The 27986-nt window shown below is 39.1% G+C and overlaps 2 protein-coding genes across 2 annotated transcripts in view; one reads left to right on the plus strand and one right to left on the minus strand.

Moving 5' to 3' along the window:
- INSYN2B (inhibitory synaptic factor family member 2B) lies at positions 1–27934 on the plus strand. Its single transcript, XM_083871666.1, has 4 exons — positions 1–151; positions 18960–21136; positions 23785–23859; positions 27365–27934. The coding sequence occupies exons 2-4, from the start codon at positions 19761–19763 to the stop codon at positions 27549–27551; spliced, it is 1638 nt and encodes a 545-aa protein (XP_083727792.1). The 5' UTR covers positions 1–151; positions 18960–19760; the 3' UTR covers positions 27552–27934.
- The window catches only part of DOCK2 (dedicator of cytokinesis 2), a 146778-nt gene that overhangs the window by 62006 nt on the left and 56786 nt on the right, over positions 1–27986 (minus strand). The gene's annotated exons all lie outside the window — the stretch shown is intronic.

Here is a 27986-nt window from a genome sequence, read left to right on the forward strand (position 1 = left end):
CCAGCGCACTTCTTGCATACAAAGAGTGAAATTACAACCTAAAGGACCTATCGTACCTTCTTTTGGAGTAACCTTAGTGCCAGTGGGAGCCTTGCCTACTTTTTTAAGGCTAAGAAGACTCATTTTCTGCAGGTAAACCAAAAGCTTTCAGGTAAGAAATCGTGTGTTCTCGGGTACTGATGCTCTTCTAAAAGAAATGCTGGATTTCCTGCAGTACTACTTCACTTTTACAGTTCTGGAGCAGACAAATCTTTGCTGTGGTGTTAAATGCATAGCTGAAAAGAATAATGAATTGCAAAGGATTTGGTGCTGAAATTGTGTGGGGGTTTTCTTCTCGTGCCTTGATTTTGAAAAAAGATTGCCGGCAGAAGTTAGACACAAAAAGCAGCTCGTATTTTTAGTAGTTAAGCATTCACCACTGAATGCCTTTCTAGACTCAAGTTAAATAATCGCTGCTTGAAATGAGCAGCATTTTTTCACAAGCATTGAACAGATGTATCACCGTTCTTAAGGGCGTAAAGACTTTAAGAAGGTTATTTCTTTTGTTAAAACCAACTTCAAAAAATGTGGTTTTTTGTGTCTGTGACTGTGGTACAGCACAAATGCCTTAGTGACTGGGTATGGTGATTTTAAAATTAACAGATGATATGCCCTGAAAGGAGCCATAAACAAAGATCACATCTTGCTGGCCAGGACCTTGCATCAAACCTATCAAATTCACATCAGCTGGACTGAACGATAATAAAAAGGTGTCAGGAAAGGTGGTTTGCTGCAAAAACTTCCTCCAGCCTTTCCATGTAACTGTAAAGCAGGGAATTACAAATACTGTCTGATCTTTAATCATTTTCTTGCCAGCAATCTCAACTATCAGAAATCATCTGCTAGCATCTTTATAGGTTTAAAGCTTGCCCCTCCCTCCTGATCCCCAAATGGCAGCAATAAATATTGGCTTCTCAGAGGCAGCCTCAGATCCCCGAATCCCCCTGCACCCCCAGCACTGCTGTTCTCACTGGCACAGCTGAAGGATAACACAGTTCCACAGCTGGGATCAAACCTGCAAATGCCTCTCTGCCCTCACTGAAATTCTCCCCTGGGCTTTAAGTGCCTCTCATTGGAGTGTGCAAAGAGCAGAAGTGCCTGTGAATACAGTAAGTTCTGCACAAGGACCAGCCCCTGTGCCTGGACACAGCCTGTGGGTTCACAGGATGGCAAAAAGAAATTCAGAACCATACAACAGTCTCCTAAAAAACTTATTTCATTAGGTCAAATGCTGTACATAGGGATTGAACGTATAAAAAAGGTTGTAGCAGACAAGGTGAAGTTCAGGTAGAATCCTAGCAAATCATTTTAGCTGTGCTCAATCTCATTAGGATTTAGGCTGTGAATTACAGCAGAAAATATTAATTAGAACTAGGTCAAACATATAAAAAATGAATGTATCAAAGTAAACACTTGACTGCTGAGACAATGTGAATAGAAAAAACCCCAGAAACAACTCTGCATGACTGTAAGGAGATCTAATAAAATATTTCCCAACTTCAATACATTAATTTCCTTATGAACACAAAAGAACCCAAAACAGAAACAGCGCTGAATTCTATTTTTTTAATTATCCAATTTTCTGTCAGATTAAAAAAAAAAAAAAGTGCAAAGAAATAGGCAAATTGATAATATGAACACTGCACTGCTGTCAGGAGCAGAAACACGAGTAAATAGGTGGTAAAATGAAAATAAAAGAGAGGAGAAAATGTCCAGGAAACATTCAAATTCTCTGTCTACTTAAAAATCCCCTTATTAATACCATCTATAAATGAAATAAAGTGCTGGCTTTAGTATAAATACTGCAAAGTAGTGGGTGAGGTGAAAGAAATGCTGTTTTGGTTGAGTATATAAAAGTACATCAAAAGGAATTGCAGACTTATTCTGTAAAACAAACAGGACTTGCTGAGGTCAAGCAGGAAGGTGTGGAATCTCTTGCACTGCTGAAAAAGGGCAGATTAGCTGTGGATGCAGCGTGTGCAGGAGCAGAAACAGCTGAGGAACATCAGGATCATATGAGTGAGATGACAAACTTCAACACCTAGCAACGCAAGCCCAGTACACTTTATAAGAGCAGATGGTGACAGGTTGCCGTAGTAACTTCAAATAGAGCAGCAGCACAAGGATGAGGCAAATGCACTGGAAAAACAGAAATAACACAGAATGAAGCTACATTTTGATCTGATCTAGTAGAAAGGTTTCAGTGGCTGCAGGGTAGGCAATCCCCATGCAGATGCACTGCTGGAAGGACTCAGGGGGATATTTATTTAATGCAGGCACTTAAGTAGCATTTACCCTCATTAATAGAGCACTTTACCAACACAGAGCCTGAGTGTAAACACAAAACCACATGGACACGCTCATTTTGCTCACTCTGACAAGCAAGGGGAGGTAAGGGGGCTCTGCACCCTCCTCACAACCTGTGACCCCACACCAGTGATGGTTCATGTTTGATTAACACACGGCTTTCCCTGGGGCAAAGAAACTTTATTAAACAACCCAGTATTTAGTGGTGTTTGCAGCAATTACTGATTAGATTTAATTCTGAACTCCTTTTTAGGATAAGCCAGAAGTTTCAAAATTCATTGAATGTTAGAAACAGTAATTGTAAAAATAACACACATAAAGAGAGCGATCAAGATTTTCATTGGGCCAAAGAGTTCTGTTTTGGTTGGGTTGGGTTTTTTTTGGTTTTTCTGGTGTTTTAGGTTTTTTTCAGAAGTAAGTACAAACATTTTTCTGGAAGAAGAGTGATAAATATGTCATCTTGAGTGCAATTACAGAAAAACTAACCAATCAACTATTTTAATCAAGTGTTAAAAATCATCAATATTTATGTTGTACCACAAGTCTGTTATTGAGAATGTCTCCAAAAATACTGTCTTCACAGTATTTCAGAATGATTGAGTCATCACAGCTGTTCCTTGTCATGAGCTAAAGAGCAACATGAGAAGAAGTATGGGAGATGCTCAGTGATGCCACAAAGAACCAGAGTAGCTTGAAGGCACAGTTCCTCAGGAAACCCCATTAAACTTTGAGGACTGTAGCATACGTAGAGGTTGAGACAAACATCTTGATCATATTATGCAAATACTAAACAATACCAATCTGAAAGGAAAAATAAGCAGAACTTCAAGTGAATTGTTGATGCAGTAGTTCTGTTTCTCTCCAGAAATAGATGTCCCTGCCAATGCATGAGCAGCCCTAAAATGTACTGTTTTGAGCCGGAAAGGCACAAATACATAAACATTAGGACAGGCTGCTATGCAACAACCTCAAGTATCCATCACGTGTGAAATGGGGAATAGCTCCCCATCCATCCAGGCTTGGAGCCTGCCAATGAGCACATGGTACTAATAATTCATTTACAGAAACATTCATCTACTCTTAGTGGGTGTGAGGTTTTAATTTTCCATTTATACATTCGTACAGTTCATTGGTTCTGTCTCCTTGTGTTTTATAGCTGACTGAACAGCACCCTGCCTCTGCCTCTCACTGACAGCCTTGGATTTCTGACTGAAAACATGCTGGGCTGTTTTAGCTTGTTCTACCATTTTCTTTCCATTCACAAGGTTTAGCTAAAAGGATGTACAACTATAAAAGAAGCAGAGTACCAGGTAGAATAATACACAACAATTTTGTAACACAATGAGAGAGTGACAGCAGCTGCTCTGTGCAATTTTAACATTTGTTACAAGTTAGACAAACACAACAATTTCAGTATTATTTCATTCAAGAGTTTTCCATACATAGATAAAAGCAATAAAATAATGGTTCATGACAGGACATAAAAGTAGCTTGATTTTCATGGAGTATATTCTTTGCCATCTTTCTTATTTTTTACAGGGATATAATTTTAACTTTGTGCAGATTTTCCAGCAATATTCAAAAAAAGAAGATTTTTCATTCCCTGCAGTGTTTTTTCTGCTGCTGGGTTTTGTTGTTTGGCTGATTTTGTGCCATAAATCCACTCTAGAATTTCTGCTACTGTCTCTGGTTGATATGAACACTCCACCATAATTGATTTAACTTTTGCTTAAGTCTGTGTTCAAACGCAGTTGTGTAATTTACTACTTCTCCTGTAATATGAACTTTTGTGCATCTTTAAGCCATATTTACAAATAAATTATGAATAAAATTAATCAATGAGGTCACAGCATGATGCTGATAATGCCCAGGCTGTGGGTTTAATACCTGTATGAGCCATTCCCTAAAGAGGTGAACTCAATGATCCCTGTGAGTCTCTTCTAACCCAGAATATTCTGTGATTCTTCTATGGTGCTGTGATCTGGGATGAGCAATCATTGCTTGGAAACTGAACTAGTCCAGAGCACAGTCCTCAAAGAAAAATAAAGATGAAGAGGTGTTTTGCCTCCTGACTTAAGCACTGCTGCCACACTGCTGATCACTCTGCTCTATCAGATGAAATCTTTTGCCTGCAGGGATTTGTGCAGCTTTTCCCTCCTCCTCTGCATCCCACTGGTTGCCCCCCACAATCACTTGAGCCATTCCCAGCCTGGTCCTGCAGGCCAGAAGGACATCCCTGCCCTGGTACCTGAGATGTCCACGGAGACACCCCAGTGTCCCAGGGCTGCCAGGCTGCTCATTTCCCTCATTTCTTATTCCAGGTGCTGTAGCATTGCCCTGGTGCCTCTCAGGCAGCTGAGCAGCCAAGCAGGCAGAGGTGGCTGGTCCTGCCTGGTGTCCCATTGTTAGAGATGATGCACTCAGCATTCCAGATAAACAGTGGAGCTACACACCAACTACAGGCAAGGAATAAGATTAAAAATACCACCCATGGTTTATTTACTGTAACAAAGATTGGCAAAACTCTTCCATTTGCACTGGAAAAACCAAGCTGGGAACTTGCTGGAAATGATTCAGGGGCTGGGGGGAGAGATCCGTGCCCTGAGGAGCAACACAACAGCAGGAACCAACCCAGCCAGGGCTGCAACAGGAGGCTGCAGAGAACAGAGCAGCTGTGAGGGAGAGCAACCCTGGGGTCAAAAAGAGCAGAACTGAGCAATCCAGGCTCTTCAAAGTGCAGTAACATCTTTTATTGCTGTGCCCTGTACTTTAAATTTACACAATGTGAAGACAAATGTCTTGGATGATGATTCACTTCCTTAAAACGAAACAGAGCCACCTCCTGTATTCCCAGAACTGTATCACTCTATTTGATTTTGTCCTTTTTCCGCTGCACTTACTGAAGACAGAAAAATGAAATTAAATTTCAACTACTTGATCAGAGATGAGACTAATAAAATATATTTGCAAGTGGCTAAAACAAAATCTTATCACAATAGTTCTGCTTAAAACTGTTGAAAGTCATAAGTAATTTCACTCCAGAAACTTCCTTCTTACTTTTAATTTGATCTTATGGAGAAAATAGGGCCCAATAAAAATAATTTTCCAACAAATTACATCCATTACACTAACCAATACACCCACTAGTAGCAACTAGCAACTGTTAGAACAATTTTAATTTGCATCTGAAATATTTTTCATATTTAAATGATATCCAGTAGGGGGTTTTATTAAGTTTTTAACTGTTTTGTAACAGTGGACTCCACTTTTAAGCTTGAAGAAAAAATCTTGGAGTCTGGTTAGCAGAGTTAGCAGAGGGCTAAAAGAAAAATTTATAGCAAACCCCGCCATGTTTCTAAAGAGAGCTTTTCATACTGGATCTTGCTTAATGGAAAGTACAGAGAACTCTCCATGAAAGAAAACCCTGTGGAAACACATGTATAAAGATGAAAGGATAAAACTCCAAAAATTACAGAATGTCCTATGTCCAATGGACACAACCTACAATCCACAACCTACAGCCAATTATTTATCCTCCTCAGGTGTGGGTCTCTTCAAGGGATGTCACTTATGCCCCAGCTGATTGAATTATAATGTAACATAAACAGAGATTTTTGATACTCTAATAACATACAGATAGAAATTTCCCAAATAGCATTGTCTGCATCAATTATTTGTGCCTATGGTAATCTGTATTTTTTAGGAAGATTCTAACACATTATCTCTGGGCTCTGGCAGAATGAGGAACACTCCTTTAATAACTTAGCACCAGCCCAAGAGCTGGATTCATTATGTACTTACAATAAAAGCAGAATAAAGATCAGAGTTGAAATTTTTTTGAATAACTAAATCCGGGATTCTTTTAACTCTTGGTTTTTCTTAAATTTTTAAAATGAGAAAAAGAAAAACCAGTCCAAAGCCTGTAAAAGGGAAAGAATTCCAGAGTGCCCTGACTTAGGCTCCATCAGAGGTGTGACTGTCCCTTGGCTGCTCAGTCACTGCAATCCAGGAGCCTCTGAATCCTAAAACCACAGTGGGACAATTCTGAACTCCTGTTCCTGGCTGTTTGGAAAATGCATTGGGATGGTAAAGGCTGACACCTCTAGCATTAAATCCCTCTGACTAAAAATTATATCTGTATTCTGAAATTAAAACTTGCTCCCCCAAAAACCCCCCAAACATAAACCATCCTCAGAAAAATGGGGGAGTATTGATGTAACAGCACTGTGTTATAACAGGTCTTCCCAAACACAAACTGGACTTCAGTTTTCAACAATTTCCCAAATATGATTATCAAAATATTTTCTGGTGCCACATCATCTGACAGTCTGAACTCCTTCTGAGGATGACGACTGTGTGCCAAAAGGACACTTCTTTGTGTTGCTTTACTGCCAAAATATTCAAGGCCATTTGCAGAGATTTATTTTTCCTCATCTCTAAGCTAGGATTTAATTCGAATAGATGGTCTTACTAAGAAGCCAAGGTGCCAACACCTTCTCCTGGGCAGAGCAAACAGAAATAATGAGTGTAGATACATGTTAGGGAACTGCAATCCTAGCAGGAAACAAACAAAAGCAGAACCACACGCAAATAAATAACAGCAAACTTGATCAATGAGGGTGCCAGAGCAATGTAATTTGTTATGCCTCTGATATTGAGAGTTTGCATCACCTGAGCAGCCTTATAGTGTCTTATTTTTTATGGTTAGTCACTGCAATACAGAGTGTGTGGGAGCATCAGAACATATCTAACAACACACACAGAGAAAAGGTGATGATTAGAACCATTACAACCCACACCTCCACTATATTTTCTGTATTAGTGCTGTTGGGTTTAATAGCAGCTTCAGCCCTGTGCTGCTGAAGCTGTTCATAAAAGCTTCTTAGATCATGGTCAGTAGTGTCATCCCTGTTCCAGCCCTGCCCTGAAATGCCACCAGAAGTGAAGCAAGTAATTTTCTGTCTTTTTAGTTCTGTAGAGCTGAGGGATAGAACCAGTATTCGGTAGATGCTGAACCATCACACAGTCACAAGAACTTCTAAGATATTTGAAGAGATATTTCCTATCTTGACAGCATCATTCTGGTGTGTTTTATATCCAAATTCTTTTCCCATATTAGCTAACATAAAGCCACTGAGTTGAATGTTCCCTTCCAGACCTGGATCTGGTGATCTCTTGTGTGGTTCCTGGTCAAAGACTCTCCCAGCTATGGCTGCAACATTATAATATTAAGGCAAGAGTCTGGGAAGCTGGAGGAACTGGAATCAAATTTTCCATTTAGATTATTATCAGTTTTCAAGGCATGTTCATTAAGAAGAAAAAAGTAACTTGTTCTGCTCAGTTTTTGTTTTAAAGAAAGCTGCTAGTATTTTATATCTTAAAACAAGATTTCCTAGACTGCAGAGCTCAGTGTCAGGAATTCAGTGATGGAGAGTATTTTTTTTCCTTAAGTATTTTCCTTAAAAGAAAAATGTCTTTCTTATATTTAGAAAATATGAAAATAAAGCATTCAGTACTAGATTAAGGCAATTTGTCTTTTTTCAAGTGGCACTGTAGTTACATAAGATAAAATTGTCTTTTATTTTATCTCCTCTTGGTACAAGGTCTTGGTCTCCAAGACTGTTAAACCTAACAAACATTAAAATATTTTAGGAATATTTAGCAAATTATTACAAATCATTGATATATAGTTTAAAAAAAAATCATTACAACCAAACAAGAGGAGAGCTAATATCGTTCATATGTTGATTCTGAATGAACAAGGCAGTAGAAAAGGAGGAAATTTGAAATACAGGAGTGGAGCTCCCTCACCCCTTCCAGATCATCACAAAAGTCAGTCTGCTTGTGCTGCAATTAGAGAGTTCCAGGACATTAGGTCAGCCCTAGCAGGTTGTGCAGCTCAAGGCACAGATGCTCTGGAGGAACAGAGCATCCAAGCATGAAAACAGGAAACCAGTAATGTGGGCCCAGGGATTTGGGAGAAGACAAAAAAAGGAACTTGCACTCTGCTGGATTGAAGAACACTGTGCAGGGTTTCACAGCAGTGTGTGGGGAGCAGCTTCTGTGGTGGCAAAGGGGAATAGCAATGTGCAGGATGTGGGCATGGGCTGGCTGAGGGGTTTGGGCTGCCCAGACACTGTCAGCAGCTGAAAAAACCCAAATGTGGCCCTTGTTCAGATGATTTCCCTGCTGCTGGCTCCAAGTCCTGCAGCACTGGTGTCCCCACAGGTTTGGGCACAGCAGTGCTCCCAGAGAAGCTAAGGGGGAAAACAGCCTGATGTGCAAACCTCTGGGATATCCTGGGGACATGCAAAGGCCATGAAAATAAGCCTTGTTAATCTGATAACAGAAATCTTAATTACTGAAACAGAAATAGCTCTGTGAATGCTGGGATTTTCTGGAAGCTCCTCACAAAACAATTGACACAACAATTACAAATGTCTCTATCAACATATGAAACTTATTTTTTTAAAAAAGGAAGGGATGTTCTCCTGAACTAGGTCGATTCCTGTTACACAAGGATACACATGCCCCCAGGCTGCCAGTTAGACATTCCTGCCTCATAACTCCTTCTCTGGACTTAGAGGAATAACAAAGCAATCTTGACAGATTACACATGGCAACATCTCTCTGGGTTCTATCAAATTTTTTTAAAGCGTTCAGTTGTTGGTTTAGTTTTTCTGTTTATTTTTTTTAATTTTACAAGACAAACAAACCAACCACCCAATAAAAACCTGAAGCACACACCTAATTTTATGCAGCTAACACATGATATGATAACTCTGACCCAAGCCTCTCTAACAGCTGCTGGGTTGTCTGCTTGGCTCAGCTTTGTGGCAAGGTACATTTGGTTTCTTGCTTAACTTTTTCTGGATAACATTGGAAAAACTACATGTCCAGTCATGTCTGAAGTGAGACACAACCACACCTATGTGCTCCATGTTTTACTTGCTTTCTTAATAACACAGGTTCACATTTCAGTATTTTGCCTGAATCACGCTGCTGCTTATCCAAATTAAACCTGAAGCTATTCCCAAGGAGACCTTTTACATTGAAATTATTCTTTAAAATAAAAACCACTAGAGTTTTCTGAAAATAACCTCATTGCAGGGCCATTAAGGCAACACAGTGATCAGATAGAATAATGAAGGAAGGAAGGAACTTCTGTAAAATTGCTGATATTTCACTAACAGGCCCTGGGAGATCATCCCAGGAGTACAAAAAAGAAGAAAGGTCATCTTTGTTCCTGAGACTGGGCAGGCCATATTCCATATTATGTAACTACTTCAGAGACTGCTCTTTTCTTCTCCAACTAAAGATGATACAATCACATAAAATACTCAATTACTTGAGTATTCTGCATTCTTATGCTTAGAAGAGGATCAGAAAGTACAGGGAAAGTGAGTTTAAGCCAATATTCATCTGCTTATGCAATTAACTTACATATTACTTTCAAAGGACTTCACATATTTCAAAACATATGAGGAACTGAAGTTTCTATTAATTTGTACAGAATGCTGCATGTCTTCTATCTCCTCTCTTTTTTGAAATTAATTCCCCTCACTTGTGGAAAAACATACAAAAATTTGAGCATACAAAAATTTCTTGAAGATATTTATCTCCATGCAGCCTTTTAGTTAGGCTGATTGCAGTTCCCAAATAGAACTTCTGGACTTCTTCAAACTGCCAGCCTCATTAAAGAGTGAATAACAAAAACCCCAACCCTGAGGAACAAGCAGGTGCCACACAGCTCAGGACACTGCAGATTTATTAGATGTATCATCAATTATTACCTTCTCTGACTATCTAAATATAAATTTGTAAGCTAAAAATACAATTTGAATTTATACAAGGTATAAAATCAGTTACAAGGTGCCAACATTGAGAAATACCTGAAATGGGAAAGGCAAGGAAACAAACAGGCTTTTGTTTTGCCCTTGACATCACTGGGACATGAGCCTGTGCTGCCCAGAGAAGGTGTTCATTTCTCCAGCAAGGTTCAGAGCCCTTGGAGTGTCCAGAGATGTTCATCTTCCCCTTAGTGACCACCAGTAGGTCATAGAAGGGTCACCTCCCTCCCTCTGTGGTGCCATCTTAGAAACTCAACAAGGTGGAGAGTGAAATGTTTATCTACACTTTTGTGATTTATTTTTGTAAGCCATGATTGCACTTTGGTCTTTGGACATGTTCCAAGACAGCCCAGACACAAGATCCATGATTCTAAATATGCCCAGCAGGACATAAATATATCTATGTGATACTTTAGTGTGTTACCAGATCACTCTCTCTCCCCATCTCAACACAAAATCATCAAGTGCCATCATCTCACTTTTTCTGCCATGGGATTGAATTCCTTTCAAATACCATCATTATTATCTCACTGCATGCACTGTTTCCTCCCCCTAAGACCCCACAGTTTCACAGAATTTCCTTTATCCCCTGTTTCTATAGGAGTTCCGCCCTGTGCCAAAGACCCCCAGCTTCTGAATCTCAGCCCTTAACTTGGGGGCATTGTGGCTTCTCCAAAAATAACCTCAAACTGTAGAGTCTCAAATTCTCCACATGGAGAATTTATAGATTTAAGAAATTATTCACATTAACGTTTCTTGAATATTAAGAAATAACAAATACTATCAAGATTAAGAGCTGACTATAGAGACACAATTAATTACAAGGTTGATAGAAAAACAGTGAATTAATCCTTTTATTTTAAGGTTTTTTTAACATGTCACCTAAGGCCTTCAGTCACTGGGGCATTTCAGTTCCAGCCAAGTGTCTGGTCCTTTTGTAACTCAGAATGTTTCCAACTCCATGAGAAACTAAACAAGCTTTGAATAAAGAAGAAACACACATTTTCTTTTAAATACCAGGAGAAAAAGTTGCTTGGCATTGTTTTGAACGTTCCATATTCCAGCACTTCTCAGTACCTGTCAGTACTGAGACAATTTAAGCTTTCATAATCTGCCCCAAGCCAGCAGTAACCACCAAAAAAAGTAAAAATAAAAGAATATTATTTGAATAAAATGTGAAGAACAAATTACCCAGTTGTTTATCTTACCCCAGTGGGACAAGTTTTGACTGATTTTTTATTCTATTGCTTTGAAGAAAAAGCAGTATCTAGCCATAAATATTTTAATAATATAAAATAATGCTACACATGGTAATAATGCTTTAACTTAGAATGGGTGTGTCTGTCAAAGCTTGAGCTGCAGAGAAACTTTCATTTTCTTGGTGCTCCTTGCACAGAGAGTGGTGCAAAGCTTGGAGAGCAATTGTAAGGCTAGGTTATTTTTCAGGCTATAAATAATTAACTGAAATGGGATTCTTTCAAATCCTCTCCTCACAAAAAGCAAGGCTTCTCAAAAAGAAGTTCTCTCTACCTCTGGAAAAGGTAGTCAGGCAATAATGATGCTACAATTCAAATTTAAAGGCACCTGCCCTGCATAATAATAATAATCTGTGCACCTCACAAACAACATTAGGCTGCAGATTGTTTAAATACACAGGGCAGAAATGGTGCATAAATTGACAGAATAAATTCACAGAGAATTATGGATAAGTTGGTGAAGCAGAAATAAAACACAACTCTAAAAACTACCTTTACAGTGCTCATAAAAGAGAATGAACCTGCTGCCTTTCTCCTGGATTTAAAGAGAAGAATTGCACAACAGACCAGACACAAGTAAAACATTCCTGTGTTTTCCCTTCCCATTATTCTATTGCAACACAAAGTCACTGAGTTGTTAAACAGACAGTCATGATAGCAAGAGTCATGTTCTTAACAAACACTTGTAAGTCTTATAAATCTCAACTTTGAATTTCCTTAATGCCTTCACTATTGACGATATGAAATGTATATTTTGCAACTGCAAAGTCAGAAGAGGAGAACAAACATGCAAAGATTTATCATGTAATTCTCCCCTATTTAATTGCAATCCCTCAAAATGTATGTGACTGAACCCTCCAACATCAGCAGGCTGGTGTACTTTGGTACAAAATTATTTATAGCAGAGACTCAAAGTAAACCGAGCTTTCCCTCTTGCTCTACTCCTCACTAATCCCCTTCCAGAATGGATAATTCTGGCTCCTGACGGGTTGAGGATAGGATTGAACAGAACTCACACAAGAACCTGAACCACCAAACCTTATTGCCAATGATCTCACAGCTCCATTTTGCAATCATTCAAAGAGGGGATGTGCCAAGGCATCAGAGTGTCTGAGCAGACTACACTGCAGAGTGATAAACCTGAGAAAAGCTTCCTCTGACACTGAAAAGAGCCATAACTGCTCAGAGATTTTCTCAGAGGAGTCCCCAGCTCCTTGGATCCCAACCTCCATTTCTCCTCCACCTGTAGCTTTTTGTGCCAGAATTTGGGAGCCTGTGGGAAGTGTCAGTCTCTGCAGACACCCTGCCAAAGCCAATAAGCACAATTCCAGTCTCTCCAGCACTTACTGTCAGGCACTTGCTGCTAACCCAGTCTGAGCTGCCTTAATTCAATCCCCTCACACCAAAAATGTTTTTCAAATCCAGCATCCGGGCAGAGGCAGAGCCAGGTGCATTCAGCTGAGCACACAAAATACATCTCTGGAGGATGAAACATCCAGTTACTCACATTGCTGATGTCATTCACTGCTCTGGAGGAACACAGGTAAAAAAACCTCAGGATGCAATTTTAAATTCCAGCCCTGTTACCACAATGAGAGCTGGCCCAATATTCCCAGCCAGGTTCCAGTACTCCACAGGGAACAGAAGCCATGGGATAATGTATTTCAGTGAGAGCTTGGCTTGGTCTCTTCTCCCACTACTCCCCCAAATACCCAGGTTTGTGGCACAAGTGAGAGTAACAGTTGACTCCTTACATTCACTGAAACTCCCACATATTGAAGTGGGAAAAAAACTTCTGGAGATCCTAAAGAATCCTAAGTGAACACACAGTGCTCACAAGGTGTTCCATGCAGCTGCAGCACAGCAGACTGGTAAGCACTTCTGGATGCAGCTTTGCCATGTCATTCCTGATCTGAAGGGATAAATTTATTGGGGAAAAAACCCCCAGAAACCAACTGAAAGCTGAGGGGCTGCAGCAAGTACACTCAGAACTAATGTTTTTATAGAATTTTAATGATGAAAATGACTCTAATGTTGAAGTCACTGTCTTTAGCAAGCACTTTGTACTGGTTTTAAATGGTCTTCCTTGCAGCAGTGTCTCAGCTGGAGAAAGGTGCTGGGCAGTGGCAACCTGTCACACAGGAACCATGAAAATGAAGCCTTTAAGTCTGTTACTTGGGGAAAAATACTAAGTTTTACTGTTTAACAGGCATAGTCAGTATAACTGACAACCACACAGAAAGTTCAAAAGGACATTTTAATGAACTAATCTGTCTCTAACCAAGTGCTGAGGCCTGCAAAGCAGCCCAAGGTGCAAACCTGCCTATGCACAGGTTACCTACAGATCTACCTATAGCTCTGTTAATGTTTTATTAAGCCTGAATATAAACCTACAATAATCTCAAGTGTAAAATGCGCGCAAACTTTGGTACAAACATCAGGTACTTAGCAGTATTTTTTCAACTGATAAGATTTATCCAAGGAAGAACACTGAAATTTGGTGCTGTGAAGCAGCTCTTTGGACACTTTCCAGCTCACCAGCCTGTCACATTGGATAACTTCCCTCTCCCTGTAGGCATTCAAGCAGTTCTTCAAGAGAAATTTCTCAGTTTTAAGTACACTCATCTTTGCAAACTAACACTGGAAAAAAAATTCAACTTGTGTCTGTATATAAATATGTGACTGAAACGCTTTCCTCTGAAGTGAATAAGGAGTTGTATCTTACCCCCTCACACTGAACCTTGCAAAAACAATTTCTAGCATATGCTCCAGGAGAAATACTGAGATAAAAATGTTTTCTAAACCATAAAGACTTTTTTTTCTGACAGAGCAAACAGAATCTCTCATCTTTTCAAAGGAAAAGAACTTTTGTTTTTTGTTAAAGTAGAATAAAGAAATTTCAAGTACCATAGTTCTGAAAGTTATTTCAGAAATAAGATCATGATGGTTTTATCTCTTAGTGCATCTTCAGCACTTCATGTGGAATGGCATTGCATCATCTCAATCAAATCATAGGCAAACCACACTCAAGTTTCATCCCTAAAACTTGCTTAGCTAAGTCCATTTTCTGCTGCAGTAAATATCACATCATCTTCTCTACCCAGTCTCACCAACTTGAAGTAATTTTCAGCTCTTGCTGTAAAATTATTCAGAGACAAAATCCTGTAATCTTTTCCATCAATGAAATGTTCCCTTTCTGAGGACACAAGCTTCCATCCTACCCTGTATTCCTCATCTCTGTTAGATCCTCTTCTCCAGTCACCTTGATCCCACCTGGAGGAGGCTCACAAAACCCACTAGCAGGAATTGTAAAAAAGTTCTTGCCTTCTTCAGTCCTTTTTGCTCAAGCAAAGTTCCCTCAGCATTACCAAGCCACTGCTGTAGGGGAAAACTGAGCACATCCAGGAACATCCAGAGAACTCCTCTGTGGCCATGCACACCAACAGTAACAGATATTCTGGGTACTGTCCAATTAGAGCGAGAAATAGAAGAATATTACACTAGACAAGCTGTGCACTGGAGGAAACTCCAGGTACAAAACTATATTCCACAAATTACTCCATCTCTCATAATAAACACATTTACTTTCATAAATAGCTTTGTGCTTTATTCTGTGGGACCCAAAGCAATAAGGCTCCTTGTTGTGATCAACAACAGGCCCCTGTACACAGAAGCCATTTAAAAATCTCTCTCAGCAGTTTCATCTTTCCTGTTCCCTGCCAGCTTTTCCTGTGTATCACAACAAGCTGCAAATTTGCACTTCTGGGGGACTGTTTCTACTTTATAGGCTCTGCATCTGTCACCCATTTTCATCTGAAAATATTCCCTTCAGAGGCCTGCTTGCATGCAGTTCCTCTGGAGCTCTGAGCACATTCTCATCCATTTCCCTCTGCAAGAAAGGAGGACAGGAAAAAGAGGTAATTTTCAGCATCATCCAATTCCAATGGTTTCAAATCCATCTCTAGCTCTCTGTGCTAGCTGGTGATGTATGTTCCACTGCAGTCTCCAGGGATTTCAGAAACATATCTAAACTTATCCTCAACATCTCTCATTATTTTGAGAAAAAAAACCCAACATGACTTTTATGCAAAGAAGATTTCTGACTAAATTAGGCAGCTTGGCCAACAGCTATTGCTGCAGTTTCTGATGGAGACAGAAAATGGAGGGGAAGAAAAACAACAACCAAATCAACACGCTTAAAGCCTTAATTTGGACTTGTTAACTGAAAAAGGTGCATTTCAGATATTATTTTTTTTTGTTTTGAAAAATGAATCTGCATAGAAGGAGAGCTCTGCTGTGGCCAGGCTGTTTGCAACCATTGACAAGCACACAGTTCCCAACAGCCCCCACATGCAGCCTCTGATCCCAGCAAGAGTTTAGGAACCCTGGAAAGATTTGCAGCATGAAGGGAAAGTGAGAGTCACACAAATTTCTTAGAACCTGAGAATCTCCCACCTAGAAAACAGCTTCTTATCAAACACAAACCATAATTAAATACAACAGGCTGCCTCTCTAAACTGGAAATGTCCATCAAATGTGCATCACAGAAAATCTGTATTCTACAGGACCAACCACAAATCAGACATGACAGAAAACTCCCAAGTCTGAATACATTATCTTACAGTTATTACAGCTGTCACCTATCACAGGATCAGAACAGTTTATGTTGGACAGGACCTTAAAGATCACCTTGTTCCAATCCTTTCCCATAGAGTGAATTGGGAAATTTGAAGTGTGGATGCTCAAAAGTGGAAGGCAAATTACATTAATCATCTTCTTGTTGAAAGCCTCCCCAAACTTTTACCTAGTTCCTTTATTTATTGAAAAGGTTCTGTCCAAACATTTCATTTCAAGAAATATTGTTTTTAAAACATGCATAAGGGAAAAACAAAATTCTAAAATAGATGTCACACTATAAGAAAAAACATTTATTTTTTGAACAAGCTTGTTCCAACTGCAGCTGAAAGAGCTGGAAAACCATGCGAAAGAAGTAACTTTTGCCACAAAGTGCAGAAAACCCCCAGAACCACCACTCTCACACATCTGCACTCATCCAAAATCCCCACTGTCTGTTGCTGCACAGTTTTTCACTCTATGGATTTCCCTGTAATCTCCATTTATCCTCACCATCTGCATTTTCTACCCACAGCTTCAGCCATTAAACTGAAACATGAACATAAAAAACACGTTTGACTCTCTTGAAGAAATTGGGAAGGCAGAGGCAGGAAAGATGGAAGAAAAATGATATAAGAAAATACCTAGGTCAACGTACCTCTGCCTGGCAGTCTGACTGAGCTGTGTGTGCATCTCTAAGAGCCCAAACCCACAATCCCCAGGTTGGAAAAGCAGTTCTGTGGCTGTTGGAGGGTCCAGGCTTTGCACTTGAGTGTTTTCTAGGGGGTTCACTTGTTACATCCTGGAGTACAATTGCAGTGGAGCAAGGACAAGTTTACACTGAAGAGTAACTACCACCACTAGGAACTGTGTGTGCAAAGCACCAGATATCTTAAAAGTCAAGATTTTCTTTAACAGTATCAGCCAAGCCAAAAAGAAAAAAGAAATGCAACAACATCAGTGAGATTCACAGACTTCAAACATTGGAAAGGGGAGCATGGAATGTGCACCATTAAAAAACTACATGAACCATCCAGCACCTCAGGGGGCACTTAAAGGGGAGGGGGAGACTGGAACAAACCCCCAGAGCTCATGGAGCAGAGCAGCCAAGGCACCAGGCAGTGCCCAGGGAAGGGATGGGCAGGAAGAGGCTGCAGAGCTGGATGTGAGGTCATGGAACATTAAACCCCAGTAAATTTCTTCTACTAACACTGTTACTATTACTACAAGACATGAATTTAAAACTGACTTAATCTTTTTCTTCATGAGTGAAATAAGTTAAATTAAGGAACTCAAAGCATTTTCTATGAAATGGATCTTTAGGATTTTTCCTACTTCAGTCAATGTCAAATAATGAGTAAAACAAGAACTTTAAATTGCTGTGTCAGGAAAGAATGAAGAATTAGATGCTGGGCAAGGAAAAATGTTATTTAAACTTAGTAATTGGCAATGTTGCACTGATTTGTTAACTCAAGCACAGACACCTATAACTCATTGAAAATCACCAGTCTGGGTTTTCAATCCAAATATTTGAACCTTCCTAGCTATATTTCTTTTTCTTTCAGCTTGATTTAATATAAACAGCAGCACCAAAATGTTTATTACAATTTATAGAAAATGCAGAGTATTGGATGACAAGGTAGCTAAAAATCAACAGAGTTAAAATAGCAATTTTCAAATTAAGAATGCAGGAATGTAGCTCAAATGCCTCTACAGCCGAAGGAGAGAGCTCTCATAAAACCCTTAAGGGCTTTTTACTTTTATTTAAAACACAAAGGATTAGCTTTCTAAAGCTTCTTTCAGAATTTAATTGGGCAAGTAAGTATAACTTTTAAAGTAGTCCACCTGCCTGGAGCACAGCAGCTGTGATGGGGAGAATGGTACTGCAGTATTTGGATAAATTCTCAAACAAAACCGTAAAAAGTCTCTGGTAATTAGTGGATGAAATGAGAACTCAGAACTTGGCATTGGAATGTTGTTTGCAGAAACTGTTGGACTTGTTTACTGTGATTTTTGTTCCCAGTGCACAATCAGCACAGACATTTCCATGACTTCATGCATATCGCAAAAGTAAAATTTGGTATTAATGCACATATTTATTTCCTCAATATCTTACTTGACATTTCTCTCTGCAGTGAAAGAACCCAACACTCATTTTCTTCTAAAGCTTTATAATAGAGTAATATCACATTATTACTTTGCTTAAATTATATTATAGTGCCTAAAGGTTACTTGATGCTCCATAACAGTTTGCTATATTCTGTAAAAAGATCTTTCCCACTGCACCCATCTCCTCAATTCTTGTAAATTTAATATGGTAAAATCTGTGCAATGCTTAAATAAAAGGTTCTGAGCTAATGGAAGTAGTAAGGCTAATGAAATGACCAGTGAATTAAAAGGGAACAGGATTAACAGTAAATTACCACTGTGCTGGGAATTTAGCTGCAATCTTGTACTCAAATCTGAACACTCAAAAATTAACAACTTTACAAAGAAAAAAACCCCCGAGTTTTGTTCAAACCTCAACTTGCCTCCAAATTAAGAACTCATGTTTCTATTTTTCAGATTTGAATATTTCATCCATAACAGGATTTAATGGCCATTTTCAGATCTGACTGCTTAAGTTCTAAGATCTGCATTTGGGACCAGATTCAGGCTTACGATATTATGTATCTGTTGTATAGTAGTATATATATCCATTTATTGAGCATTGCACTTCATATCAAAAAAAACTTAAGCCACTTCAAAATTCTAAAACATTTTTCAGTTTCTGTCCAAGTGCCTTGCCAAAGTTACAGGAGCAGTGATGATGGGAAGTTCCTAGGAGACAGCACAAGAGAATCACACCCTTTGCCAGTTTGCTCAGCTACAACTGTTGTCTTTTTATTTGCAGGAAATGCTCTCTGCTATTCTGCTTTTTCTGCTTATTCTGCCTGGACCTCTGTCCTGTTTACAGAACTGAGGCAAGCCCTTGGATATGATCTGCCTTGTGTTTGCAAGAGAAGCAGCAGCAACTACACATCAGTAAATTCTCACTGAATCCCACTGGATGCTGCATTTTGCCCTGGTCATAAGTGGTGACATTTTCCTCACTTGTTTGGGAAGATCAGTTTCAAGTGGACATTAAAAAGATGGCTGAGGAAGAAAAACCATCTCTAAAGAAAGCAATTCAGTTTGGTATTAATGGGTATATCGCAACAGTTCAACTATGCATCAGAAATGAAAATGCCCCCAAAAGTTATTATGCTTGTTTAGGCAACTTACAAATAAAACACATGTGACTGGTCCTTCAGAAAAAAAAAAAAAAAAAAAAAAAAAAAAAAAAAAAAAAAAAAAAAAAAAAGCTGGATCCCTAATGGAGAGCTGCTGTCAAATGAGAGCCACCAGGAAAGCCATAGACTCACCCTCACCTTTAAATTAGTAAACTGAAACGTTCTGTTGCAATTTTGTAATACAAAGACCATGTTAGCTGCAGGTAAAAGGATTTCTGCATTCCCGAGCTACAAGAAATCTGTCCTTAAATTTTATATTTAATTTATCTTAATTTTTGGCTAATCAGCAATTAAATTTGAAAGAGGATCCCTAAAGAGAACATGCCAGTTGAAAATATACATAATAACAAGGAGAAGAATGATAAGCTCCAGGAGTAAGCTGTTAATTGTTGTCTTAGGAACAACATTAATATACAGGTCAAATGTCCAATGAAATGGGTCGCAAAGAAACACGTTACTTGCAGACTTTAAATTGTGATTCAATGGCCCAGCAAGACATGAAAATGAGACCAGTGCTGCTGAAGAGGAACAGCCTGGACTCGGCAGATTTCCTGAGACACCCCCAGCACCGCAGGACCAAGTCCCAGCAGGTCCGCTTCAAGGAGGATGGTGTCAGCACCAAGGCAGAGCTGGAGCCTAATGCTGCCCGAGACACAGCACTCACAACTGGAAAAACAGAGATGCTTAGGGATCACAACTTTTTGCTAACTCACTCTCCAACTTTTCCAAGGGCTCAGAAGGGGCTTCGGAATATTGCCATACAAACTTCTCCCAGCCTCAGGAAACACTTCCCTGTTTTTAAAAGGAAAAAGCTGACAGTAAGCAAATCACTGACAGAAATGCCAGCGGAGCCTGAAAACTCTCTCCAGGTAAATGGCAATCTTTGTGAACCAGACATTCTGTCCTCAGAGCTCTGCTACTTGAGGATAAGTAACCACCTGGAGGATGAATGCAGGAATAGGGAGGTGGGCTTGGGTCAAAGGTCGTCAAAAGCACAAAGCAATGGGCCAAGGTACTCGGATGATTTCTCAGTGTCAGACAAGACAACTGCGTCTACACAGGTGCCTGAATACATTCATGTGAGTTTTCCACAAGACAGAAACGTTCCCCTGCATGCCCCAGACACAACCACAGTTTTGAGTAATTCACTGCATTCCTCTACCGTCATCAACAGCAACGAAAGTCACGAAAACAGCACACTGTCATCTGATTCTGAAAGAGCAGAGCCTTGCCTAGGCAATTCTGCCAACTGCAGCGAATGTAACCCCCACTCTGCTGCTGGTGAAGTGCAGAAAAGCGACTCTGAGCCGCCTGAAGCCAGTAGAGATGCCAGCAGTAAGGAAACTACTCCACTGTCACCCCCATCAAACCACAGCTCATCTCCTTGTTTCCTCAGAGACTGTCACCAGGCAGGAGAGCACAAGCCAGGTTCCAGCTGCGTGACGTTACCGAGTGGTGATGACCCAACAGTGTCACTGACCAGCAGTAATGCATCAAAATCATGTCTGCCATGCAATGCTGAAATCGAGAAAAATTCCACCCAGTCAGATGTTCCCCAGTGTAACAGCTGTTTAGAAGGATTTCACACAAAGTCTTATCCGCCAAGGAATGAAATAAACCCGCAAAGCAACAAAGAGATTAACGAAGTAAATCAAATTCACTTGGCACATGGCGAACTCTGTGCCCTACAAGGCAGGCTGCAGTCTGTAGAGGAATCCTTGCAGTCGAACCAGGAGAAGATTAAAGTCCTTTTGAACGTAATCCAAGACCTGGAAAAATCCAGAGCCCTCAGTGAAGGGTATGGTTCATTTTTAATATTAGCAATTCATCAGAAGTGTAAAGTAGATGTTAGCATTCTTTTAACCTTTGCTACTGAAAAACACAGCTTTTCTGATATTTAAAGATGAGTTTGCAGAAATGTATCTTACACTCTTTTTGTGGTATTTGGGCCTCAGCAGAGAAGCAAGCCCCTTCATAGCTTGGCTTTAGCTGACACTGCCTTTACAAAATCCAGTGCAAGACCCAGCTTAACAACTCCCTTTTTCATTTAAATTTAGGGGGTTCAAAGCTCAGCAAGGTCAGACACACACAGAGTGCCAGGCTGAGAGCTAAGGACAGAGCATGTGAAGGCTCTCAGCAAGAACTCTCTTCAGACTCCCAGGTTTCAGAGTGGATCCCTTCTGCACCCCTTTAAACTGTAAAAAAACCCTGTATTTATTGTCAGTATGGTGACACAGGGTCTGTGCCAAGGCTGCAAGCAGTATTCGCATTATTATGCTTTATAAATAATAATAATATCATAAATGCAACTAACATCTCAAGATTGGACAAAGTTAAAATAGTTTGAATTTTAAATACTTTTATGTTCAAAACAGATTTTAGAATATCCTAATTGAGCTTTCCAAACTATCTACAGCATTTCTTACTTACAGTAATTGCATCTAGGACACACTTTCAAGTTCTGTTGTAAAGTAGTATATCCTTCAAACAATTTATCTTTGAAAAACTCAGAAATAAGTCAAGGGAATAAAAGTTCCATTTCATTTTCTAAAGAAAAAACAACATGAAGAGACTATGCTACCATAAATTTAGTCTTTAGCACAGGTATCTCATCCATGTAGATAAATCAACTATGCATGCAAAACTGCACTCTTAATTTTAAAATGAGATCATGTGCATCAGTTGTATTTACTGATTGCAATAATGACAAAATCAGGTAATATTCCATACTTCCACAAACTGTGCAAACAGCACTACAAGAAGGCTGCACTGAGGGTTTTGTGTAGGTGCAGCTGCAGAAAGAGCCCAGAGCCTGATGCTGCTGTGCTCACACCACCCAGCAGCAGGGCTTTGTACTTGTTCCCATGTGGGCAGAGGTCTCAGGATAGAACTAACCCAGGCCACAACTTTATATACCCAATTTTCTTACAACTTCTGAAGGAAAAAAAAAAATAAAAAAAAATTTGAAGATTTCTTTTCTTTTTCCAAGTATTTTAGCTTTGAATTGAAGTCAACTTGCATTTCTGTTGAATAACTTTGCAATTCACAATTCAAATAAGAATTTACACTCATTAAAAAAATTAAAATAATATAAATCAAGTTAGCATGTGATTTTACTCCATACATACTACCTTTTTTAACTGGAAACATTAACTGGTAATGTCCATCTGGCTGTTAGCATGAAAATACTTTCATTAGCTTCCACTCTGCCCACATAAATTTTTGTTCTCTATAACATTTTCCCCATACAATTCAGCTCCAGCTGCCCTCCCTCAGAGGCTTGTTCCATATGATTTTCTAGCACCAAATTTGTAATAGCCTAAACACAAGAGACAAAATCCACCTAGACAAACAGCAAAAATGCAAAAAACATCTACAAACTCCAAACCCCAAAAATTCAGGTAAGAGGCAAGATTCAAGGGAGAGATCCAAATATGTCTGAAGCTTAAGCAGTCATTTCTCTGTTGTAATCTTTGTCCAGACACCACCTGAGTGTGGTTCCTTAGGAAGTGGCAGAAAAGAACACCCACTCCTTCTCCCCTGCATGCAGTTCTCTAGGGGAGAACCTAAGTTTCAATTACATTTGCAAATCTGCCCATAGCAAAGACTAATTTGCAGTGAAGCACGGTCAGATTATCCAGCAATATTTATAATCCATTTCTGTTCGATTACCACAGGGTTGAAAAGAAAATAATTGTCTGGTATCTTGAAGTGTCACTCTGAGATTCAATGAGAAGCTTCAATCCACCTTGGCAGATTCATCCCACACTGAATGTTCCAAGCACTTGCATGGATAGCACAACAATGCACATGAAGAACTCCCATTTTCCCCAAAACTATCAGAAAATTATTTTGTTACCAACTGATCTCCCCTAATTCAAACAAAACTTGTTAAGTATAAGTGTTAGACTTTCTTCAGACATTATGAGCCACCAATCTCAACCCGTTTCTAATGCAGATTTCTTCACCATAAAAATATTCCAGCTCGAGGTGGTGTTAAGCTTGAAAAGTCACTTTTCTTGTTTTCTCAACACTACAAATTTGCAACTTATCAGCAGTAAAAATCTGACTTGGTTATACCCAAATAAGGAAAAACGGAAGGCTGGAAAGCATGACAGAGATCAGACTGATTCAGCAAATTGCATGAATTTTCAAGCACTTGAGAGTGTGTTTGTTAGAAGTAGTCCCATGTCTAAGAGTTTTCCTAACAAGTATTCATATGAGAACCAACAATCAGAACTCTTAACAGCATAAGGTGGGAAAGGTGCAAGACAAGGCTCATGGGTTCTGTGTGTTTTTAAAGAAACCTTCCAAGTTAGAATTTGATACTAGAATTTTTTAGTAGGGCTAACAGAAGTGCTGACCAGAATGGCTTTTGTTCATAAAAGATTCAGAGCTGTGTTATTATCTGTGACCCCACATCTGATGAGCTGCTGTCTGTTCCAGGCGTAACTTCTACCACACTGGGCAGGACCTCAACAACTGCAGCACCTGCCAGAACACGGCATGCATCATTTACAGGTACCTCTCTCTCTCACACATCTCCTGCCTGGGTGTCTCCCCAGCTGCACAAAACAGTGTTTTGATCACATCTATAAAATGCCTCAACTGCCACTAACCCGGTTTTTAAGAAAAGACCAAATGGTTTGTATGAGGTGCTTGGTTTGTTCCCCAAGAGAAAACAATTCACAGTGGTGTTAGCTGAAAGGGAAGGGGGACTGGGCTTGGGAAATTCAAACAGAAACTTCCCTCTGAAGTTTCACAGGGTTATTACTGGCATGCTTTGAAAACCTGTGATGCCATTTCTGATGATGAAATTCCTCTGTGTGATACATTTTAAAAGGCAGGGTTTCTGTTATAATTTTAGATCTTGGAAGAGAAACTCTCAGTTCTCTGAATGCCAGTGAGGTACAGCCACAGTTCATGTTAACATGAAAAGCATCCCCTAAGTTCCCACACTTTTCACCTCAATTGTTGTTCATTTCAGAGAGTACAATTTGAGTGTAGGCTACTTCAGATTTAAGTGCAGTTTATGTTAAACTCTATGGCCAGAAAGCTTTGCAGGGCTGTGCTCTGAGAGAGGAGAGGTACATGCTCCTAATGCTGTGTCTGTCCAAACACACTGGAAGACTGTCCAGCTGTCCAGACACCAACCCCAAAGCCAGCAGGTACAAAGTCTCCCTTGGACTGCACATGTATCTTGTCCACTCAGCACAGGAATTTATAAAGGCATTATGTATTCTCTGCAAGCTCAGTTATGAGGCAGAAAACCCACACCTTGGGTTACTTGATATAATTTACAATAAATAAAGGGTAAGAGAATTTCTCTTTGAGGCTGAAACCTTTTCTCTCATTTCAAAGAACATGGCAGACCATTATCTTCAACAGTTTGTAATCACTATAACTCTTTTTTTTTTTTTTTTTAATGAAAATAATTCATAGAAAATACTCACATGGAAGTGTTTTTCACACTGCATGTTCTGCATGAACCAAATTTAGTAAAGAGCTTAATAAACTTAATAAACAGCACTGGAACCTATTCTTCAACATTCAACTCAGTCCCATATTGATGTCCTAAACCTCTGGTAATGAAATTTCCAAACAAATGCCACAACTCCTCTGAGACAAAGCTGTAGGTCTTCTTCACAGCCCCCTGGATACCGTGGGAAGTTACATGATTTCTTCAAGAGTACAGATTGTATCCATTAAAAAAAAAAAAAGATATTTCATTTACTTGATCATGGTCTCTGAAAAAACAATCTCTGTGTGTTTTATGGGACTGGACATGAACAGGTCACTCCCTAGAATTTATATAGGGACCACCCTTGACCACAGGATGCCTTCTCTCCTTCGGAAAATACTCTGTGTTTTAAAGTTTACATGGTTTCAGTGCAGGATAGATCTTGAACAACAAGAACCATCATTCAAAAGAAAGAACAGAGGAAGTAAGAAAACATTCAGGGGTCTTTTTGATTTACCAGGTAGTTTGCAACAATAATAGTGCCTGGAGGCTCACCCTGCAATGATTAATAGAACATGTACACAGCACAGGTGCTCTAAAACATTTCGAATTTTAAGAGACAAAGAGGAAATAGTAAGGAAACAATAGTTTTTGATTTACAGAGGTGTTCCATAGGATGTGGTTATGAAAAAAGCCTTCTGAGTGACTAATTTTTGAAATTTATTAGACAATATTGTGAAAGAAGCAATTGTTGTCAGTGTTTGCTCCAAACACGTGGAATTCCTGTGTTCTAAGGGGCTTGAAATGCCCATGCAAGTATTTTCCCCTCAGACAGTGTCACAGTTGTGATTATAAAATCAAGGGTTTTACCTTGCTCCCAGTTTTCCTGCTCTTAAAGAACCTCACTCCTCACTGATGCAAGCCCTGCACATGCAGAGTGCTGGGCTGCTGTCACTGAAGCATCTTTTATCACACACAGTCCCTGAGTCAAACAATGCATTAATCTCACAGAAATCCCTGTGTGGATTACACTGATCACTAAAGTAATAAAGAGCTTTTCAGCCTAACAGTGACTGTAAATTTGGCTTTATTAACTACCCAGCAGGGATTCCAGGCTTGGGATTTTCCATCTAGATGGTATAATAGAAATGTTTGTATTGTAATAAACAAATGCAAGTAGCAACCAAAACCAGTTATCATGGGCAGTATTAAATGAGGACTGAGTTGACCTCTTGCCTCTGGAGATGGTATCTCCAACATTAAATTAAAAACTCTGAAGCTGGGTGGAGAAAAGGAACATGAGCAGATGTTACCCTTATGTATTACATAAACCCAACATTTAATTCTCCAGCGCCCTTGGTCTGTGAATATTGAAAGGTATTAAGTTGCAGTTTTAGTAATAAGCTGATAAAATGCAAGAGGCACTGAGTTTATATCACTTCCTTTTGCTTTTTAAAATATTTATTATGCATTGCTTCTTGTTCAAGAGATCCTTCTGCTCTTTTCTAAATGAAAATAACCTTCCTGCTTTTTTTTAACCTGCTATTATATTGTATATATTATTTAATGAAAAATCCCAAGATGCCTGAGTTAAGGGAAATCATCTTCAAGTTAATTTTAACATAACAGTGATGTTTATGGATTTTATATAAAAATACATTTAAAAGTTTTTAAAGATTTGCACATTTACTAACTTTACAGATTTCTTCTGACCAGTGCCAAAATCAGCTTCAGGGCCTTAAAGTAACATCTCAACCCCCCTAAATGATGTTCTTTTTCTCCCATCAAGGCAAATACACCCTTTCCACTCTCCCCTAAAACCTCCTACAACCTTCACAGCAGACACAGCTGATACAACTCATTCTCCTGCCCAGAAAATAATTGAAATAAGGAAAATACACACAATAATGCTTCAACCCTGTCCACCCTGACTCTTTTGAACCTTACATTTCTTTCTATGCACTCATCTGCTGTTATCTAATTAACTTCTTGACTCTGGTTTGACATCAATAATGATTAGGGCTTTCAACTGAGGAAATGAGTTCTACTTTCCTCTTAACTAACACCACTTATCTCAAAGACTTCCATACTGGCCTAATTTCATATCTTTTTGTTCCTAGCCTGTGTCCTAGTGGGAGACACTCACATTTAACAAAGTTAAGCCTGGGAGAGTTTTTAATTACAATCATATGGCAGATTATGCCACGTGATTAGATTATGTTAGATTATGAGATCAAAATCTGACCTTTGAATAAAATGTATTGAAAGGTCATCCTAGTACATTTTCATTTTTGTCCCATCTCTTTGGGCACAATGTTGGAGTTCTTAACTCACATGAAGTAAAATTTTTTGCTAAAAAAAAAAAAAAAAAAAATAATAATAATAAAAAAAATTAAGGAGTGAATTTCTTTTCAAAGGAGCAACCCCTAAACCCCTTGTGTTTACCCCAGGCTGTCTCATTGAATAACACCAAGTTATTCTGATGAGGGAAGCAGCCTTTGACATGGTCTTTAAAGGGGGAATTTCCCACTTACTACCATAGGTCTCTCCATTTTTTTCCCATAGTGTAGAATATGACTTCAGACAACAAGAAGGAAGATTTCACCAGATTTTGAAAACACTGGACAATGCAGAGCAAAATCCAGCTTCAGCTTCACCTCAGAAGCCACCACCTGATCCTCCAGCTCCCGAAAAAAAGGAGTTATGGAGAAAAACAAAAAAGGTGAAAAGAAAATGCTTCTGGTGGATTTGACTTCCTCATGCATCCTTTTACATTACAAAAGACACTAAAACAGAAAGAGCTTGAGAGCACAGACCTGAAAACGTACTATTATGAAATCACAAAGGTTAGGAATGCTTAATTAAAGTATCTGCAAAATCAAATTAATTGAATTTAATTAAATCAGCTCACTGAATAAAGGTGCATGAAGATACTATTTTCAAGAAAAGAAATTGTTTCTTTCAAAAGGAAGTTCTCATTTTTTTCCAAGGACACTTTCATATGCTTTGTAAAGACCTTTTTTTCAACTTTCCAAAAATAACAAGGTTTAAATCTCTACTTTAAAAAACAGGGGTAGACAAAGCTAAGCATGTCACACAGCCTTCATTTCCCATTTTAAAGCAACATGGGCTAAAAGGAAAAAACTTCATTGAGCTTGGAACAAACCACATCATCAAGAACAAATTC

The sequence above is a fragment of the Zosterops lateralis genome (genome assembly GCF_965231275.1).
Source record: "Zosterops lateralis genome assembly, chromosome: 14".
In the NCBI taxonomy this organism is placed as follows: domain Eukaryota; kingdom Metazoa; phylum Chordata; class Aves; order Passeriformes; family Zosteropidae; genus Zosterops; species Zosterops lateralis.